The sequence below is a fragment of the Calonectris borealis genome, chromosome 1 (genome assembly GCF_964195595.1).
Source record: "Calonectris borealis chromosome 1, bCalBor7.hap1.2, whole genome shotgun sequence".
Classification (NCBI taxonomy): Eukaryota; Metazoa; Chordata; class Aves; order Procellariiformes; family Procellariidae; genus Calonectris; species Calonectris borealis.
Genome location: NC_134312.1, coordinates 4,581,393 through 4,601,156, shown reverse-complemented (window position 1 = coordinate 4,601,156; position 19,764 = coordinate 4,581,393). Strand labels below are relative to the sequence as shown.

The window sequence follows — 19,764 nt, the reverse complement described above, 5'->3', positions numbered from 1 at the left end:
GGGATGAAAAGAAAATGGTGCAGCTTTCACACAGCCGTACCTTATCTCTCTCACCACGGTGCCATGTGTGTGGTGCGGATGTAGGGTTCAGTTATCTCTAAAGTGAATTTCTTGATGTTTATCTGAGTTGTAAAGAGCCCTGAGATGTACAGGCGATAAGCTCTACATAACATTTTTCTGGTTTTTGTGAATGGTCATTTCCACATCACGTTCGACTTGTTTTGGGCTGGCTTGCTTCTAAGTAATTAGCTGCCTCAATTATTATGTCTTCTAATTTGCTTGGCATTCATTCAAAAGAATTGTATCCCCTTTTCCTTATCATTGGCAAGTACAAACGTCCCACTTATCTCCGGGAGATACAAAACATAGTCAGAGCATACGCATAGGAAATACCAGCCAAAAAAAACCAAAAAAATTTCCAGTTGATAAACGAGTGAGACCAGGGACATTATGAATCTTGTGGCCATCTGTGTATTGTACTCAGCCTGGTTCTGTTGCTCCTGTGACTTCTGTTGCGTCTACTGAACTTGCCATTTCATCAGGGAAGTGAAGGGAGTCTTAATGCTGAGACCAGTTTAGGGCATCCTCACCCTGCCAGGTCAATGGGAGAGAAGGGCTGGTGGGTACAGCTCATCACGTGAGCACTTTGTGCTGTGTCCTCTGCAAGGCTTTTCCTGCACGGCCAAGTGTTTTAACCTACACGTCTTTGACTGACACTCTGTCACTAAGCTGTCAAGGATCTGATGACCTGCATGTCAGTCTGGACCTGGCTATAAAACAGGGGTAAAACCTCCACGCTTTGCATAAAGATTATGGAGAAAGTAGCTCTGAACTGCATGGGAGGTGCTTGCAGACAAAAAGAGGCATCTCAGCCAGCAGAATAATGTGAAAAACCTCAGGATAGCCACAAACCAGGCTATGAACTTCGCTGAGCAGTGTTACTGGGGCTGTGTGTAGATGTCAAATGAAACAGAGCAGAAAAGATCATTCTGCCCCATTCTGTCACCCAAGGCCAGGGCACTCTTGCCCTTCCATCAGGAGATGATGCCACTTCTCCAGGGGCAGAAGAGACTCTTTATGGAGAAGCTGTATCTTTCATGGCTTATTTTTTTTTATTTGTATCTCATCAGTAATGCCTGCTGAATACCTGAGTTTAGAAAAAGAAAAAAGCCCTGCATTTTATGCCCACTGATTACAAACTAGAGAAACAGAAAAAGCAATTATAAGAAGTGACTTTTTTCATGAGAAATATGTATTAGTTTACCAAAGTCTTGCTGCGTTGAAATCATCTAGCATAGACAAGGTACCTACAATGATGAAAAATTCAGACGGTTTTCATCCAGGGTTGCCAGACCGTGAACAGTTAAAGGAAATAATTTGATGTGACATTAAAGAGAGGTGCCTATAGGAGATGGTTGGAACATCTTCCATGATATGTAAAGGAATTCAAAGGTGGCAATAAAAACCCTTCTGTACTTAGCACATTATAATTATCGGCAAACATGACAGTAGAAGGACTGTCTCCATAATTACTACTGCCCTGACCAGGAGCTGAGGGTGAGATAGTGCATGAATGCATAAGGAGTTTACACTGTACATGGAAATGAGTTACAGCAAGGGTAGCAAAAGCATGGTACGTATGGAAGTAGAAATGGTGAACGAAGGAGATGGAAGGAAGGAGGAAGTCTTGCAACCTTATGTGTTGCAAGATCATAGCTCTTCATGGGCATAGTGACATGCTCCCAGGTAAGGTGTTAGAAGAGCAGGGTCTAAGCTGGAAGCTTCAGGGGTTACAGATTCGGTTGGTTTCAGAGGACAAGAGAAATAAAGGTGTTTTCCTTTCCAAGACACAGACAATTTTCAGTTCTTTAGTGGAAACATTTTGATCCACAACAAAAATGTTTTGATTCTGAATGCTGTTATTGTGTGTTATAGGAATTTAGTTAGAGATGGCACAAGCTCTTCCATTCAGTTGATTTCCTGGAGCTTCCAAGATGCACCATGACCTCTTTATGTGGTGCAGAAAGGTGTTGCCTCCATCCCCAGTGTCCCTGGCAATAGTGTTCATGGAAGATGTGGTCCTGTGGATAAATCTGCTTGACAAAAAGAATGAGGATATGAGGGAACCTTATCTATAGTTTCCATGAGGAATTATGGTAGGTTGGCTGAATCAAAACATTTCAGACTTTGCATCTCATTTTCCTAGAGCAAAAAACATTTTTCTTCAGAAAATATTTAGGTTTTTTAGTTGAAAAAGTGGTTCTGTATCGAATACGTTTGACAGGATTTTCTATGGCAACAAAAAACACCGGCTCACCACCTGTTGCTTATGGTGGGTTTTATCATTTAGAAAGGCAGGAAAATGTCATTTGAAACTGGTTTGAAAAGGTCGTTCCAGGCGCTGGGGGTAACATGGGAGAAGATGTGAGCGTGCCTGCAGAAGTGGATCACTGAGTGGAGGAGGTAGGGTAGACCTCAGACTCATCACGACAGCAATCTGGGGCAGGAAAAACCCTGTGTAGACAGACAGACTGAGAAGAAGGTGCTGGTTACAACGAGGTGGGTAGGAGATAGATAGGTATATGGTGAGAGGTGGGTGTCAGGCTGGGGGTGGCTAGTAGGTTCCTCCCTACTGCAGAAGGGTGAAGGTTTAAGCTAGAGGTTCACCTGTGTTTAGGTCTAGCACATTGTACGGAAGTGCTCTTCAGTTTTCTTGGAGCTTTGGCTTTTTCCTTGGCTTTGTAGCCTCATTCCCAGGAATGAGGCTTCATGCGTACACATCTCGCCAGAACAGCTAAGACAAGAGCATCCTTGTTCCTTGCTCGTTGTAAGAAAGAAAGAGAAACCTCCACAAAATGTGCCTGGAACAGACTGAGCTAACTACCTCCTGTTCGGTGATATCCAAGGCATAAGGCCTTTCTGCCTGTTGCTTCTTTATGGAAAGAAGGCCGTGTAGCTCCAGAACCAGAGCGGACTCACTTGGACTCTGCAATAACTCAAGCGTGCCTTTTCCTCAAACTCCCACCTGATGGGCAATACGGAGCCATTGTTTACTTTCAGGGTGGAAGGTGAGGTCTCAAGAGATCCAGGTCAACTTAGTGAATGTTCATCTTATGTAGCCCAAAAGAAGTCCTGGTCCAACCTAAAGCAACGATGCCTGGTCATGTTCCTGCAGTGATACTTCTTTTCCTTGCTGACCCATCTTTGGTGTTAAGCAAAGGATTGGGACCTGCTGCCCACTCTTTCCTGCTGGGTAGGACGTACGGCTCCACCTGATAGCTGGTGTGAGCCACTGGATGTGCTTCTGAGAGCAAGCATGTCCCGTTCTTTATTGCGTGTCTGGAGTTACTGTCTATGCTAATAAAATAACAGAGCTGAGTACTGTGCTGCAGTCAGCAAGACCATTTAAGTGTCAGCACAGTCCCACGTCTGGTTGTGGCCTGTTTGAGCAGCGCTCTGGCAGGCACACTTCAAGGGGTAGCGTGTGATAGGGAGTGTTCCCTGTAGGCAGGATGGATGAGGATCTTTCAAGGAAGGGAGATGTACCTAAGGGATGGATGTGCTTTTGCTCTTGGGACCAGAGGAAGTATCTTGGTCCACTCGGTGTGGGACCTGTGTGTCCATGCACTGCTGATTCCAACAGTATTGGCTTCACTTCACAAGATCAAAATACCTAGTTTGGATTTAGTAGGACCTTCATGACCTAGAATCACTTACAGCATATGTGCTGGTCAGAGGACAGAAAGGAGATATACCCTTGCCCTCAGGAAGGGATGTAGCCAGAAAGGGGTAATGAACCTAATAGAATCATAGAATCATTAAGGTTGGAAAAGACCTCTAAGATCATCAAGTCCAACCGTCAACCCAACACCACCACGCCCACTAAACAATGTCCCTAAGCGCCTCATCTACACGTCTTTTAAATACCTCCAGGGATTGTGACTCAACCACTTCCCTGGGCAGCCTGTTCCAAGGCCTGACCACTCTTTCAGGAAAGAAATTTTTCCTAATGTCCAATCTAAACCTCCCTTGGCGCAACTTGAGGCCATTTCCTCTTGTCCTATCACTAGTTACTTGGGAGAGTAATGAATTCTCCTTGCGTGCTGCATATAGCAAGTTTTGGACCTCAGCAGAGAAGGTGAGAAGAAATGGCCCTCCCTGGTCACCAGCATAGACCTGTTCCTCACTGCTATGTCTGGGCCAAGTGTTGTGGACTAAGTCACAGCCCTAAAAAGTCATCTACGAGGGCGTAGACTCCTTGGGACTATTCTGTTTCTTACCTTGATAAGTATGAGGCATTTGAAAGATCCCGTAACAGCAGACAACTTACAACCCAAACACAGATTCCTCTTCTGTCATCACATCTGGATATTTCATTGCAGAGCAGCCACCCCCCACACCAGGCCAGGAAATGCAATTCCTCCCTCATATGCTGTTCCACCACGTTTTCTGGAAAAGCAGATAGACCCAGTCCATCCCAATAAGCAGAAGGGCTGTCGCACCACCCCAAATGCATGCATTTGCTGAGAGTGTGGATTTAATGTAGCTCATCTCGGGGATGCAGGGATCAACGGTGAAAGAGGATGTGTTCTCAAAGCAGACTGGTTGTAGGACTTTGGCTGACTCGTCGTTTTGTGAAATTATTTCGGTGTTTTGTGGGAGAAGAACCCCTCTAACAAATGTACTCATAACTTTGGACTGATGGTAAGATTTTCTTGGGTTTGGCAGGTGTTTACTTTGTCCCTGTCTGTCCTCATTGATGCAGTAACTCAACAATTTGGACCCAGTTCTGTCCTTGGGACCAAACATACAGCAGCAGTAGCCTCACTGTGAGCTAAATGTCTCTTGTCTAAGAAGCCAAATTTAACCTGTAACCTAAATAAACTGCCCAGGTATGTGGCCTTAATTTTATTTTTTATTTAAAAAAAAAAAAAAAAAAAGAGAAAGAATTGCTAGTTGCAGCAGGATTATCTGCAAACACACACGTGTAAGACTGGAGTAACTTTCCTGCAGGCTTGTTGCAGCTTTGCCTTGGCACAAGTGAGGTACTAACTCAGCTTGGTCTTTTAATGACCCCATGATTTTGTAAATAGCAGATAACAATCTACAGGGATACTCAGGGACTCCACAGCCAGCAACAGGAGGGCTGTCACGTTAATGAAGAGGCCAAGCTTTGGGGTCATCTAGCGCCGTAAATCCCCATGAACCTTGCTCCGGACTTCTGCAAGTGCATTGGGAGCAGAAACTTAACTTCTATTTTCTTTCAAAACTAAACTTGCATATGATTAATTTTTCACTTGGATTCAAGCCTTTTCTTCTGAGGAGGTTTTTGATGTGGTCATTTGATTTTGCTCTGGAGTTTCTATGTGCTGGTGAGCCTGCTCCCCTTCTGATGTAAATCAGCAGTACAAGTCAGGAATAGCTGCGGTGGGGGAAGAATCAGTCTGAGCGAAAAAGGAAGCATTTTGGGCCTGATATGTTGAGAACAGAAAGAGCAGCTGAGGCTTATAGAGATTTGTTCTGGCTTGTGAATGGGATTTAGACAAGGTCGTACCCTACTTATCCACGGAAACCAGAGAGACAAATGCTGATGTGGGAGTCGCCGTTATTTGTCTTGAAAGATTGTGCACATGCTGAGAGCTGAATTTACCCAGGTTTTCCCCTCCCACCCTTGCAGTAACACTTGCTATTTATGTTTTGATTTATAACATTGGTGAAATAGTAGAGAACATGCATCCTCCAGCTTCCGTTTTCAGCAACCCTGTCCCCTCCTCCCCCTCGTACAAGTTTGTCAGGGCAACGACAGTCGTCGTTATTAAAACATTTGAGCAAATTAGATAGGGAAGGTCTCTTGAAAATGACTTTGTGTCTCCCTGTGCCCTGCCGTCAAAGCACGGTGGTTCTCTGTCATGTATTTTGTAGTGAAATTGGAAAGGATAGTGCTTTTACCAAGTCTCATAATTAGAAAATTCAGTTATACAGCTTATGTCATTTTTTCCAGTTCATAGTTATTAACATTGTCCTTCTGCCTTATTTATAGACCAGATTCAAACCTCATAGAAAGTTAAATAAAGGTTCCAGTGAGTTTTGGTTCAGAGTCTGTTGCGCTTAGGCAAAGCCATCATCGTATCCTCATTCGTCTCTCTCTGCAATCCATGTGTTAGTTCATTTGGGTCTCAATTCAAAGACCCATAAGCTGATCTGTGAATTTGCTTAACTGCTGGCGGGTGAGACACCATGGCTGGGAGCCATCCCCTCTTGTCTCACAAGCCTAAAGGCCAGACAGACATCTCCACCTGAACTAGCCGCCTGGTCTCTGTCGGCTGTGGGGTGAAAGAGGCATTTGAGGTCACCAGGCATTTGACCCATTTTAGTCAGCTACATGGAGATAATGGAAATTGAAAACCCAGCAGGTCTCTTTCTTTCTGTCATTTATGAAGGGAGCCTGGGGTGAATAGTCCATATGCAGATGTATACGGAGTAGGTAGTAGAGTGAATGTCTAAAGTTAGGTGTCAGGAATCCCAGCCATATATTGGTTTGTTTATCTTGCCCGTATATTGGGCAAAGAGGGGAGGGAAGGGGACCTCCAGTTGTCAGGATCAATAGATGGACCCATATCTCTCTGCAAGGATTTGCCATAGGGTGGTTCTTGGGGACTGTGGTCCCTTTTGGGCAGAGGACCCCAGTAGTAGAAGCATCACCAGCTACAGCCCCATATGCTCATGGACCTCTCTTGCTAATCACACAGAGGGAGGCCGTGGTGGTGGATGAGGAGTGAGCAGAGGGCAGTGGCATGGTAGACAAGGAGGACGTGGTGTTAACTGAATGAGCTTTGGACCACGATAACGATGTGAGCCTCTGAATTCAATCCTTTCAGGGAATGCCATATGTGCTTGCTGAAGTCCTAGTAGCCACCAATTCATGGTACAGCTCCCACTTGCACAACCTCCCCAGCTCTGCAGTTCTGTGTTAGACAACAGCTATCACCTCAGAAAAAGGGACTTTCTTCCTTTGGGGAGTGGTGAGGAAGGGGTGGTAACTGATTATAACCTTTGTCATCTCTAGAGCAAAGCAGCACCTTGATTTCTTTGGTCAAACATTCCTTTTCTGATTATAATAAAAGGGACCTCATTTGTCTAAAACAAACAATCAGCTGTTGCATCTTTGCTATATCTATAACTCGCACCATTGCACAGAGGCGACACGGCTTTTGAGCTAATACCTGTTTGGGATTTTGTGAGTGCACCGGGACTGCCTGCACTATTGCACCTGGATATTTGAGTGCGTAACTGAGCTTTTCTCTGGCTGGTGGTTTGTGCGGGAGGGACAGCACATCTTCTTGTGCCCTGCATTGCTTAGCTGAGCTGGGAGAGTGATGCTGAGGTTCTTGGGGACTGCGAGCCACGTAATACTGAGCTAGCTGGTGTAGGATGGACTGAACATTAATTTGCTTTATGTGAGGCTCTGTGCTACCTCCTGAGCTCAGGGAATAGCATGAGCCAGGGTTGGTTAGTATGGAAAACTAGCGGTTTTTGGGGAGTGAGTTTTGGGGAGAAGGGAGGCAGGTATTGTCTGCATGATCAGGACTTAGCTCTTCACACAGTGTGAAGATGAATCCATGAAGGTTTGCTTAAGTAACCAGGAGGTGATACGAAAAAAAAAAAAACGAAACCAAAACAAAAAAAAACAAAACAAAAAACTGATTCTTTGGCCTAAAATGAATTTTGACCGTGTTTTGTATTACATTCTTCCACCCACTGTGTGTCCTATATCCACCCAGTCAGGGAGATAACTAAGGGCAGAAGCACAGAAAGAAACTGGTGGACAAATGATCTCTCAGAGAGTTGGTGTGAGCTAAATGGTAGGTGGGGTGGAAAGATACGAAGAGACAGACATGGATGGTCTCTCAGGAACCCACCTGAGGCTCTGATGCTGAGAACGGGGCACCAAACTGTAAGTGGGAAGAGAGCTTTCGGCCTAGCTGGAGCCAGAGCTTCCTTACTTAAATAGAAGTATAGTTTTAAATTGAGGTCTACTCTGATTGAGGAAGAGGGAAGGATATGTCAAGAGTTTATTTAAGGAGGTGGCTGGAGTCAAGAGGCATCAGGAGCAGGAAAGACATAGAGGTTGGTGTTGCGATGGTGTTGACAAGGGAGGGCACAGGTGTGGCATCTGCAGAAGGGAGCCCTGAGATCGATGGAAATAAAAAAAACCTCATTGAGGGTCATTTTGGTGAAGCCATGGAAGCAAGGACTGACGGAGCAGAGAATGAAGGCAGAAGCTGCAGGTCTGCCAGCTTCTGCCATGCGAAAGAAGTATTTCTGCTTTTAAGTTGTTTAAGAATAAACATGAAACTGCAAGGGTGTGGAGAAGGCTGAATTATCTGAAATATCCGTGGTGGTGTTCATTGTAAAGTGTGAGCTGGGCCAGGCGCTTATGGGGGGAGAGGCTCCTGCAGACTTACTGGGAAGACTGCAGGGGAAGGAGAAGGCAGCTGAGGGCTGTGGACCAGAGCTGGGCTTGTGCTGTCGGTGTGCCTAAAATGAAGTTGTCTGGCAGTCAGGCATCTTTTTGCAGTTCCTATCTGCTGTCCCTAGTAGGAAATGTACAGTGCAGGAAAGGAGCGAGGAGAAAACACTAGTTCTCCTTAAATAATAGGGCAAGCTCTGGAGAAACACGGGACAATCCTAGATCAAAATTGGTTTCCTAAAATACATCTCCAAAGTCCTTTGTGTCACACAGAAGTAAGGTGTAGGTGTCCCATGTGGACTCCGTTACAATCCGAGGCTCCTCTGTGACAAATCTGTCCATGTTTTTGAGGAGTATGTGGTAACGCCAAGCACACAAGAAGCTTCGTTCCTGACAGATGGCTAGACAGATACGTCAAGGATGATGTAGACCTAGTCTGCCAGGAGGCAGAGGGATGAGAAAAACACTCTTTTCCAGCCCAACATTTCTGTGATTCTGGGTCCAAATACCTTTAGCAGATTTCCAGATTAAAGACATGAAATACCTCTACTGCCGAGCAAAGTTAACCGTAGGCATGAAACTGTCTGCAAAAGGAAGGATGTTAATACGTCCCATTATGGTCCTGCCCCCCGCCATTGGACTTTTTCTTTTTTAAAGGAAAGTAAAAAATAGGTGCAGATGCTGGCACTGGCAGGAAGTTCAGTGCATTAACGACCATCCTGATACAAGATGAAGTATTCGAGGCAAACTCCACCTGTGTCATTTAAAAGAAAAAACACCAAAACAAAAAAAATATAACAAGAAGTCTGTGAACCAGTGCCAAAATCGTACCGAAATACAGGAACTGCTGGGCTAACGAACAAGAGGCCAAAGGAAAGGAGATAGTGTAGCTACGTCTCAGTTCAAGATATTTTTATTTCCCTCGTTACATTGAAAAGCTCTTTGAAAACATTTTGTGTGCAGTGTTTGAAAAACTGGGCGCTTTTGCTTCAAGTTTGTCCTGTGTTTGTTAGAAGGCAACTAAAACCTAAAAAGAGAAGTCAGTATTAAAAATTATAGATAAATACAATGGGGATAATTATTTTGAAAACATTTCTTTTGAGTTTGTGTGGCCCAAGTGTTGCAGAAATGGAGTGATACGGGAAATTAAATTAACCAGAAGCTCTCTAGGACAATAAGAAAGGAAAACCAACAAGTTGCTTTTAATAATCTGAACCCAAAGGGAAAAAAAATGCACAAAAAAGAAAAGATCTACAAAGGAGAGTAAACTGAATAGTTGTGCATGTTTCAGGTGGGACAGGTGAGGTGCAAGTTTGCTTTGTTTCAGGACCACACATGATAAATGTTCATTAAATGTGAGGAAAAAAAGGGTTATGACCTAGCTTCACGGACAGGACCTGGAGGCGTTTGTTCCCAATAGAGATTCGGTGGGTCTGCTCTGCTTCTCTTTCCAGTTTGCAGAAATAACAAGGGTTTTAGCTTGAAAAATCTTGCCTCTCCAGGGGGAGATAAATTCACGTTGTCTACTGGAAAACAAAAGGCGTATCTGAAAGTCTCCTTTTGATGGGAGACTTTGGCTCCTTCTATAAGAGCAAATTAAGAAGTGTTGAGGACTGTCCCCGAGCACTAGACCCTCTTTCCACTTCTAGAGCGACTTTCAGAGCAGATGGCCCTGGACAGGCAGGACGTGTGGGTCCCCACCCAGCTGTATTCCACAAGTTATCGTAACTGTTAGACATGAATGCATCTGCTCCCGGATCAAACCCTACAATCTGGGTCCTTTTCACTAGACATCAGAACATCATTAGTAGGACTTACCCAATTTTGGGCATCTTTGGGGTAGACATAATCATAGTAGGGAAATAGCAATTCCAGGATGGGATTGGCTTAACCTATTTTAAATATCCTCTTTAGGATGGGGTGATGCACCCGTACAAGTACTTATGTCTCTTTACTGTGTATGTCGGGAGCTGGGGTGGTAGCTCATGTGTGCGCTGCAGTTGTCTGCATGTATTCATGTGAATCCACCCTTAATCTCTTCACTGACAGCGAGACCACGATTTCTCAGTCCCTTTATCCCAAGCAAAATGCAGTTGCTGCAGACCATCCCCCACGTCATCATTCCTGCTTAGGGCAGGCCCCCGCATCCGTGCCGTGTCAGTCAGATCAGGGAACGGATGCAGCTGCAAACTCGCTTGTCAAGGAAAGAAAATAAGGGTTGCTTTTAGAGAAATCTGTTCCCTGATCCCCTACCATACACAGACACCAAACTCCTGGAAGAGGTTGAGAACCTGCAGTGTGAGATGGGGTGGAAAGCTGAACCATGTCTTTGGACGTAGCCTGCATTTAGGTCAGGTTAAAGCAATTGTTATGTGGAGACCTATGGATAGAAAAGCATGAATTCCCTGTTTTTAAGACCCAGCTATACATATATCTGCTAGAATGGTTGTAGATCCCATCCTAGAGTCCGTGGATGTATGCAATGACCACTGGCGTTCCCAGCAGCAATTTTCTGCAGTTTCCCCAGTGGGACGAATAGCAACGCTTTCGCAGCTGTAAATCTGTTCATGTGCATTAACTCCACTGTAGCTAAATCACGTATAAGATCTGAAAATAAACCTAAGGCTCCGGTCTTGTCTTCTGCACAACAAATGCAACAGGAGGAAACCACGTGAACTTAGCAGCGTCCAAACAGCCGTGTGTGTAGGCTATATGTGAGACCAGGTCCTGTTACCAATACAGGCGACTTGCTCTAAACACAGCATCACAAGGTGGCCCAGAGACTTTTAAAGAGAAATGCCCATTCCTGTGCCTGCCACGGGCTCCAGAAAAGTCTTCAAGCCTCATTTCCACATGACAGAAGAAATGCTTTGCCTGTGTCTGCAAATGATGGGGAAGGGTTTTGCGTGGAGAGCAAATCAAGTCGTTCCATGAAATTTTGGGAGGCTCTTTAGTTGCATGGAGTCTGGTATTGTACCAATCCCATCAGATGCTGCTGGTCCTGCCTTTCCTTGCCCTCTCCCTCCACTGCCTTTGCGAGATGCTGCAGATGGGGTGACTGGCTGTGGAGAGAGGGAAAATTAAACGGCGATGCAAATTCTTCTCCTTTTCCTTCTCCTCCTCTGATCCACACCCTTGTAAAAGAAAAATGTGAGAAATGTTGGGTAGCACCCAGGGGGGTTTCTGACCTTCCTCCTTTATGAACAGGCTGGTTTGATCTCCCTTGAAATAACAGGTGATACAGGCACCCAAAATGAAAGTCACTTAAGGGAGTTATTTAGATCCCTGTTCCTTACTGTATGGTCTGTGGGATATGAGGAGTCAGGGAACAGAGGGACTGCAACCATCACCGCTGGTGTTCGGTGTTGCTCTTGAAATTTGCAGGAAGACCTTGACGTGTGTTGAGTTATGCTCACGTGCAGGTCTCCACCAGCTGTGTAAAGAGATCTTTGCAGGGTCAGGACCTGCCTTTCTGGCTGGGAGATGCCTTTCAGGGGGTGAAGGAAAGTTCGTACCATAGAATCATAGAATCATAGAATCATTAAGGTTGGAAAAGACCTCTAAGATCATCGTGTCCAACCGTCAACCCAACACTACCATGTCCCACTAAACCATGTCCCTAAGCACCTCATCTACACGTCTTTTAAATACCTCCAGGGATGGTGACTCCACCACTTCCCTGGGCAGCCTGTTCCAAGGCCTGACCACTCTTTCAGTAAAGAAATTTCTCCTAATGTCCGATCTAAACCTCCCTTGGCGCAACTTGAGGCCATTTCCTCTTGTCCTATCACTAGTTACTTGGGAGAAGAGACCGATCCCCACCTCGCTACAACCTCCTTTCAGGTAGCTGTAGAGCGCGATGAGGTCTCCCCTCAGCCTCCTCTTCTCCAGACTAAACAGTCCCAGTTCCCTCAGCCGCTCCTCATCAGACTTGTGCTCCAGGCCCTTCACCAGCTTCGCTGCCCTTCTCTGGACACGCTCCAGCACCTCCATGTCCTTCTTGTAGTGAAGTACCCTTCAGCTGTAACTCCTGGTTCCTTTCCCTCTTGGTGGTGCTGATCGTCAGATGATGAACACATTTTGCATGCAGAGTTTTGCCTCAAAAAGGGGAGAGAGCTGGAAATATTCCCTCTGACCTCTAGAAAATGAGAGTTTGATGACATTACGAAAGCAGCATCTCAAATACAGAAATACTTCCCCTCCCCTCTCAGTTGGCCCTCATTCAGTAAATTGCCACCTTTACTGCATCATGCGTGCATCCGTTGTCATTCAGCGAAACACAAAACATAAATCCCACTAACGGCAGCTGTCCTCAGTGCAGCTCTTCCGCTGACTAGGAGCAGGAGCTCATTTCTTCCTCTCTCCTTGACCACAATTGATTAAAGATATTAAGGAGTTTATTACTCCCTAATATCATCTGGGAATGATTTCCATACGTTGCATTATTCTCTGGAGTGGGCAAAGCTCCACTGTGCCAGCGAAGCAGGGTGCAGTATTGCTGAACCCCAATTACACTGTATTTAGTGTTTTATTGGAGGAGAGGTTGCAGGTGGCCCTTTATAGAAAGATGCATTTAATCCTTAGTTTTCAGATACCTTATAGTATCCTTTCCGCTGGGAAATTAAGCAGACGCTCTCCATATCCATTGCAACTGCTTCTAGTGTTAAATTAAACTGCTGCTATTACAGTGAGCCGTTGCTGGAGCTGAGTTGTGTTGTTCCTTAATTATTTATGGCTGTGGATGCGAGCCAAGTAGCAGTCCTGTAGTGGCAAATGCTGGAGATATGACCTGGAAAGCAGATGTTTGGGCCAAAGCCAAGGTGGTTTCAGGAAAGACAATGAGAGAGAAGCAGGAAACCAGTTATCTGTCTGATTTATTGGACGGGGTGAAGAAATTCACCCCAGGGCAGAGTGCTCACACGAGGCTGGTACAACAGTAAACTCTGATTTTAGCTAGCTTTTAACCAGCCTTTGCAAGGCTTGCATGGGCAGCTGTTGATTTGCTGGTGCTAACACCTAGGTGTGCCAAACCTACATGCTTTGCAGCTGGGTAGAAAATTCTTGTCTGTTTGCTGGTGGCTGCAGAACATCTCACGCAATAGACTGGTTTATGTGAGGGCCCAGCATAAGTCTTTTAGATCTGATACAATGCAGGGATTTTTTGAAATTTAATGGCTTGAGGAATCTGATCAAAACCAGATCTCTACAGTGGAGGTGCTCCATGTGAACAGATCACCCCCAGGCATTCCCCTTTGCTCTCAAAGGAGAGAAGCGGGTTCATCGCATGCGGTCTAAAATGGGTCCAGCTCATGATCTGAGGGTGCTGGTTTCTCTCTGTTCTTCTCTCAGGAGCCCAGGTAACTGCCTCACATGGAGACACAGATGCTGTAGACATCTAGGATTAGGTGAGATCTGTCCCACCCATGTTTTCACAGAATCACAGGCTGGTTGAGCTTGGAAGGGACTTCTGGAGGTCATCTTGTCCAACTCTCCTGCTCAAGCAGGGCCATTTTGAGCCGGTTGCCCAGGAGCATGTCCAGATGGCTTTTGAATATCTCCAAGGACGGAAACCCCACAACCTCTCTGGGAAAGCTGTTTCTGAAGTGCTTGATTGCACAGAGCCAAAATGAAGTATTGCACTGGAGGGGAGGGACGGAGTGTCCAATTTAAGACTAAGAAAAGTTTTAAATGTCACTGTTTAGGGAGCAGATCCGCAGATCTGAACAGGTATCTTGTAGCACATCCAACCAGAGATTTTTGGAGCAGTGATGTGAGTATTTAGCAGGACAAGATGCTTTCACAGTTTTAACTATGTTGTAACTACATTGATTTCATTGAAATGTGATGAATGCCAGGCTCGAACTTTTAGCCCTGATTTTGTTTCTTTAGTACTTGAGCCAATAGTGTTACTACATTTTAGTGCTGAGGAGTGATAAAAAATCTTTGGCTTCCTTTAGCAACACTCATGTTCTTAGATGCCCAATATGTTGACTAGTAATTCTGGCTAGCACTCTTGAGTTTTTAAAGGTGAGTTTTGAAAGTCCTGGTAAGGGAGTGCTTACAGCCCTCCCTGCACTTCCTCCTGCTCCCGCCCAGGGAACAATAGGTTTTTAAAGCCAGGGGTGTGAGAATTGGGGATTTGGAAGAGGATACATAATCTTCTCTTGCCCAGAAGTCACCAGAAGTATTAGTGGAGTATGGTAGAGGCAGAGAGAATACATCTCCGTTCACACAGAGAGGCATGATGCAGATGTTTTGACTGTTGGCCTTAGTCTTTGGCTCTTGTTAGCTTTTCTCACTGATGCTACATTGTGCAGACAGAACATGCAACTCCTTGGATTTCCCTTCTGCTGACAGAGACCCTTTGATTTGTTTTCCTTTTGTCTTTAGACTAAGCAGGCTTCTTAATTTTTTGAAACAAAAAAATGGCTGAATAATTGCATCAAACAGAGCGGGGAAATATATATACTTATATTTCCTCCTATAAAGAGATTTTTTCCTACTTAATTTGATCAGATTTCTCTGCTTCTGTCAGTCCAGGCAGAAATTTTAGCCTTTTTGTGCCATGGACCACTCATAAACCATTCACTGTACTATTATGCAGTGCCACAAATGCCTCTCCTTACAGAACTACCTGTGCTTGAATATCTAAATGCAAGTGGCTTTCCAGAGCAAGTTCATCAGGCACTTGGCTAATGTGTTTCTGAAACACCCTTCAGAGAGATGCTGCCCTCATCCAGAGGAGAACAGAATCATCCTAATCTCATGCATCCAGCCCCAGGTGGTGCTTTGCCTTTCCCACTAGCTTCTGTAAAATCGCAAAAGTGCTGATGTTTTCCCAGTTGAGGGCAATGCCACATGCAGAGGTCCTTGGACAGTCTTCAGAGGAGGTCTGGTGGCTGCTGGTGGCCCATGATCTGTGCATTCCTAGGGATACACAGTAGACATGAGTCACAGGATTTTTTTCTCTCTTTCTGCCCTATCCTGTCTTCCCCAGAAACCTGATGGTTTTCTTCTCTTTTAAGCACAGTATCCAAGAGGGTTTATGAGTCTTTGCTGTTTTCCTGAAAACTCAGCCTGGTTTTTAGCTAACCTACCCCGGAGCTCAAACAGGAAGGAGAGCCTTCCTATACTGTCCATTGTATAGATTGGCCTTATGTAGGGTAACAAATTTAGGGAAACCTCCTAGGAAGCCTCCCCTGCTGAAATCTCTATCAGAGAATAGCTGCAGTTGGCTGCATGGACCATCCATTTGCCAAAGGGTCAGAAAGTGTTGCAGTGTGAGTGCTCAGTACTCGTGAATATTCGGTCCAGAATAGTTGGTGATCCAGTCCCAGTGCTAACTGTTTGTCTTCATTTTATAAAACAGGAAAAAGGAGAAGATCTCACCATATCCAGGAGACAAGTAAAACGACAACCTGCTGTGACCTGGCTATGCACTAACAGAAAGTTGTTCTGAGTTTTACAGTCGCCCTAGACTTTTGGACAGGGGGCTGATGGAAACTCATCACTCCACACTGCTGGGTAAGAGAGAAGACACTCAAGCAAAGGGCTTTGTTTCTCAAGTTTTCCTCTCTCCTTGATGGTCTTGCCTCCTGTCTCCTTGAACAGAGAGTCCAAGTTTTAAAGTCAGCCCAGCCAGAGAAGCAGTTATCCTTGTTCTTTCAGCTGAGAAAATCCTTCCCATGTTGTCCACAACTGTGATGAAAAGAGAAGCCCCTCTTGCCAGAGACTGAACTTGTCTGTCAAGAAAATACCATTTACAGGTAAGAAAATGCCATTCCCAGCAAAGAATCTGGATTTTCTTCTGTGTGAGGCTAGAGAAGCTGCCCTTGGGGTAGAGCATTTTATGTGGAAAAAGAAGAGACTTGGGCTGCATCCCACACCACGAGTCATTCAACTTTTTGCTGTTGTTGTTGAACAATATATTGTTGTCAATATATTTGACAGGTAACAGCTGGTGATAGTCCTCATGTCTTTTAACTTTGGTGGTCCAAGACATAGACATCTGCAGCTGAGTTCAAAGTGCCTCTTGCTCCCCATTGACTAGAAAGGGAGCCAGGAATGGCAAGCTCAGAAGTTGACGCAAAGGTTGGGTGGTAAATCCCAGTCCTTTGGCACAGATGGCACAATGATGGGCACCAGCTACAGCAGTTAATAATTTCTGGTTTCACTAAATCTTCTCTCTGGAAGCTCTGAAAGAGCCTACAGAGACGAGCAACCCAAAGGCTTCATTGTGTTTCCTGGCATCTTGATTTTATACGTTTCTGTTTTCAGCTGCTTAAAATTATCCTGAGATCCATTTTTTTTTTTCTGCTCCACTCTCTATACAGTGTGGTTCATATGAGCTGAATTTTCTCCTTACAGCTTCACTTATGAATATGGGTCAGCACCCAGGCAGTTGAATGCCCGAGATCATTTCCATGCTGTCTATAAATAGTACGCAGTTATTTCACGGTTTCATGTTCAGCTTGCAGGCTTCCAACAGCCTTGTATTCCCGAAACCCTTGCTATTCTCATAGCATTCAGGTTCTTGAACGTGTGACTCAACATTAATTGCAGCAGAGGTTATCCCAGCCAAGAAAGTCCCGATTTGGCTTCTGTGTATTGTTGTTCTCGTTCCTGACAGCTGGCATCAAGTCGCTAGTGCTCAAAGCTGCTGTTGCGGGTCTTTCCAGCCCTGCGATGAGTTCAGCTAAGCCGACAGCTAAGTTACGCTACTCTACGCACATGAAGCGGCGCTCGGTCAGTCCATCATCGAGCTAGACGGTGGAGGAAGTCAGAGAGTCTCCACCGGATGGATAACTAACGGCCGGCGTACCCCTGTCCGACGGAGATAAGAGGCTGGTTAAAATCAAGGGAATTTTTAGACTCTTCCCAAATATCGCCTGTCTTTTGTTTGACACAGGACTTGTCATGTCTCCCTTTCTGCGTATTGGTTTATCCAACTACGACAGTGGCCCTTACCTGCCATCCCAGGGGGAGGTGATTAACCCTTACTGTGCTGTGATGGTTAAAGAAGCCGTGGAGTCAGGTAAGTGGGGAGGTATTAAAAAACAAAGGCGTGCGAGCTTTTATAAGACGTGTGTGTGCCTTACTGTGTCCTTTCTGGTGTGTAGGAAGCACATTGCTAAATCTTTATAAGGGTTTGTGAAGGGGTTTTTGCATCTCAGCACGGTGCAAGATCGGGTTTGGCACGGCCTGCAAGACAATCTGATTTTAAGACGATGCCTAACACGTCTATGTCTTCAATTTGAGGTTATTATCGACTGAATTGCAGGTCCCAGCCTGTGACAGAGCAGATGAGCTGAGCTGTATTCGGTTTCACTTTTATATGAGCAGTTGTTGGTTTGTCAGTGGGACTCCAGACAGGTGAAATCTGGGTGTCCTAGAAATATCCTGGAAGGGCTTATCACATTTTTTTGAGGAAATGACAGGTCCAGCAACTTCCGCCATTTAAAAAAAACAATAGCTCTCAAACAGCCCTAGTCTTTGCAGAGTTAATTTCTCTGTGTAATTGCTGTACTGTGTAAAATGTTTGAAAGTGAATCCTCCTGTTAAGCTGTTTTTTGTGTCTGGATATATGGATTGTTGCACACTTTTCCTGATTGAACAACACTGATGAGTCCTCATTGGGAAAACATTTCTTACACATGAAAACAGTCCCAGTGAGAGGATGAAAAGTTCTTCAGTTCTGCTTTTCAAGAATCATGAAGATCAAGACCTTCAGTGTTAGGGAATTTCTCATATTGGCTGTTATTTATCTTAAATCTTTGATAAATTCCTAACTTGACTGCCGTGATTCTTTTAAAAATTAAGTCAACTCAAAAATCCCTTTTTATACCTTGAGAAACCCCATTACTCTAACCTCTACAGGATGGTACAGTAGTTTAAAAAAAAGACATTTTAGAATTTTAAAACAATTCATTATTTCACTTTTTGTTTGCCTGTTTGTTTGTTTGTGTAAAAAAAAAAAGAGTCAGCATTTATCACATTGAACTTTGTCTTGGCTTAAATTATACTTTAAATTATTCTGGAAGATATGGTAACTGGTAAATTCAAAAGGAAGGAAAATACTGCATGACAAGATACCCTAAGATCTCACTTTTTACTGAAAATATGTCCTGTTTCAGCTCTGTGCAGGGCTTGGCTGTTTGTTTTAATGAGGCCTTTGAAAGCCATAACTCAAACTGAAGTCTCTTGTCAGTTCAAAAGTGAATAAAATCAATTTGGTCAGCACAGACCTATATTATTTGTCTTACACAGAGCTGAAGGCATTTTCTGGCATCTAACAAACAAAAATGTATTAACTAAGGGATATAATTTTTGTGCTCCTGAGAGACAACAACAACAACAACAACAACAACAACACCTCTACCAACAACAAATAAAAAAATGTGTTTAGGGGAACTTTTCTCCATTAGCGAGGATTGAATATAAGAAAAATTACGTCCTTCTGTTAGAAGATTTCTGTTTGCTGGGGTGTAATTCCACTTGTCTAGCCATTGCTCGGAGCGTGGTGGGGCAACCAGAGGGACTCCTCGTCCATGTCCATGATAGCAGCAGGAAACTCCTGAGTTTGATTCATCTCAGACTCCCTTCTTAGGTTCAATCACCCTTGGGAGGTGTTAATCTGCTGCTGGTGGAGGGTGTCTGAATGTGTAGGTGGCTAACTTTATCTTAAAGTGACTAAGACAAGATGAGGCCACGGTGGGATCCAGCTCCCCTATAATTCCAGTCTTCTGCAAGGATATTGATATCTCAGCAAGTCAGCTACCATCGCATTATAGCCCAGAGGAACAAACAGGGGTTTCCGTGGTGAGATTCATCTCATCTTGAGGAAGACATCCATAATGGGTCTGCTGAATCACGCCCTAGAAAAGCTCTCCCCTGACTCCGAGGGCAGTTTAGACAGTCCGCTCAGAGGTACACGTCTGACGTTCAGTGAGATGAGCTCACCTAAATGCCAGAAATGCTCTCAACATGACTGTCCCGAGGAGCCGTCATGCTCAAACAGGCTTAGAGAAGGCAAAAGGCAATGAAGGTCTCCGGACAAACATTAGCTGAGTGTATTTGAGATAGCTGCATCCCTGCTTTGTGATTTTTTTGATCATAGTTTGCTCTCCGGCTCTCTGGTTTCACAAAGCACTTGCTACTCAATGGTAATGGGATTCAAAAAAAAATTATATGATGCCCCGATATGCAAATTTTGGCTAAAGTGGCATGTCCAAGGAGCAGGAGTGAATCAGCTGCAAAGCTGGTAAACGGTGCAGCCAATTCTGACTCCCAGCCTT

At 44.7% G+C, this 19,764-nt stretch overlaps 1 protein-coding gene across 1 annotated transcript in view; it reads left to right on the top strand.

Moving 5' to 3' along the window:
* The window catches only part of PRKCQ (protein kinase C theta), a 67,231-nt gene that overhangs the window by 3,946 nt on the left and 43,521 nt on the right, over positions 1 to 19,764 (top strand). The window contains exons 2-4 of the mRNA XM_075143131.1: positions 15,840 to 15,994; positions 16,082 to 16,236; positions 17,379 to 17,504. Coding sequence (XP_074999232.1) covers positions 17,387 to 17,504 — 118 coding nt within the window. The 5' untranslated portion in view covers positions 15,840 to 15,994; positions 16,082 to 16,236; positions 17,379 to 17,386. The remainder of the gene's footprint in view (positions 1 to 15,839; positions 15,995 to 16,081; positions 16,237 to 17,378; positions 17,505 to 19,764) is intronic.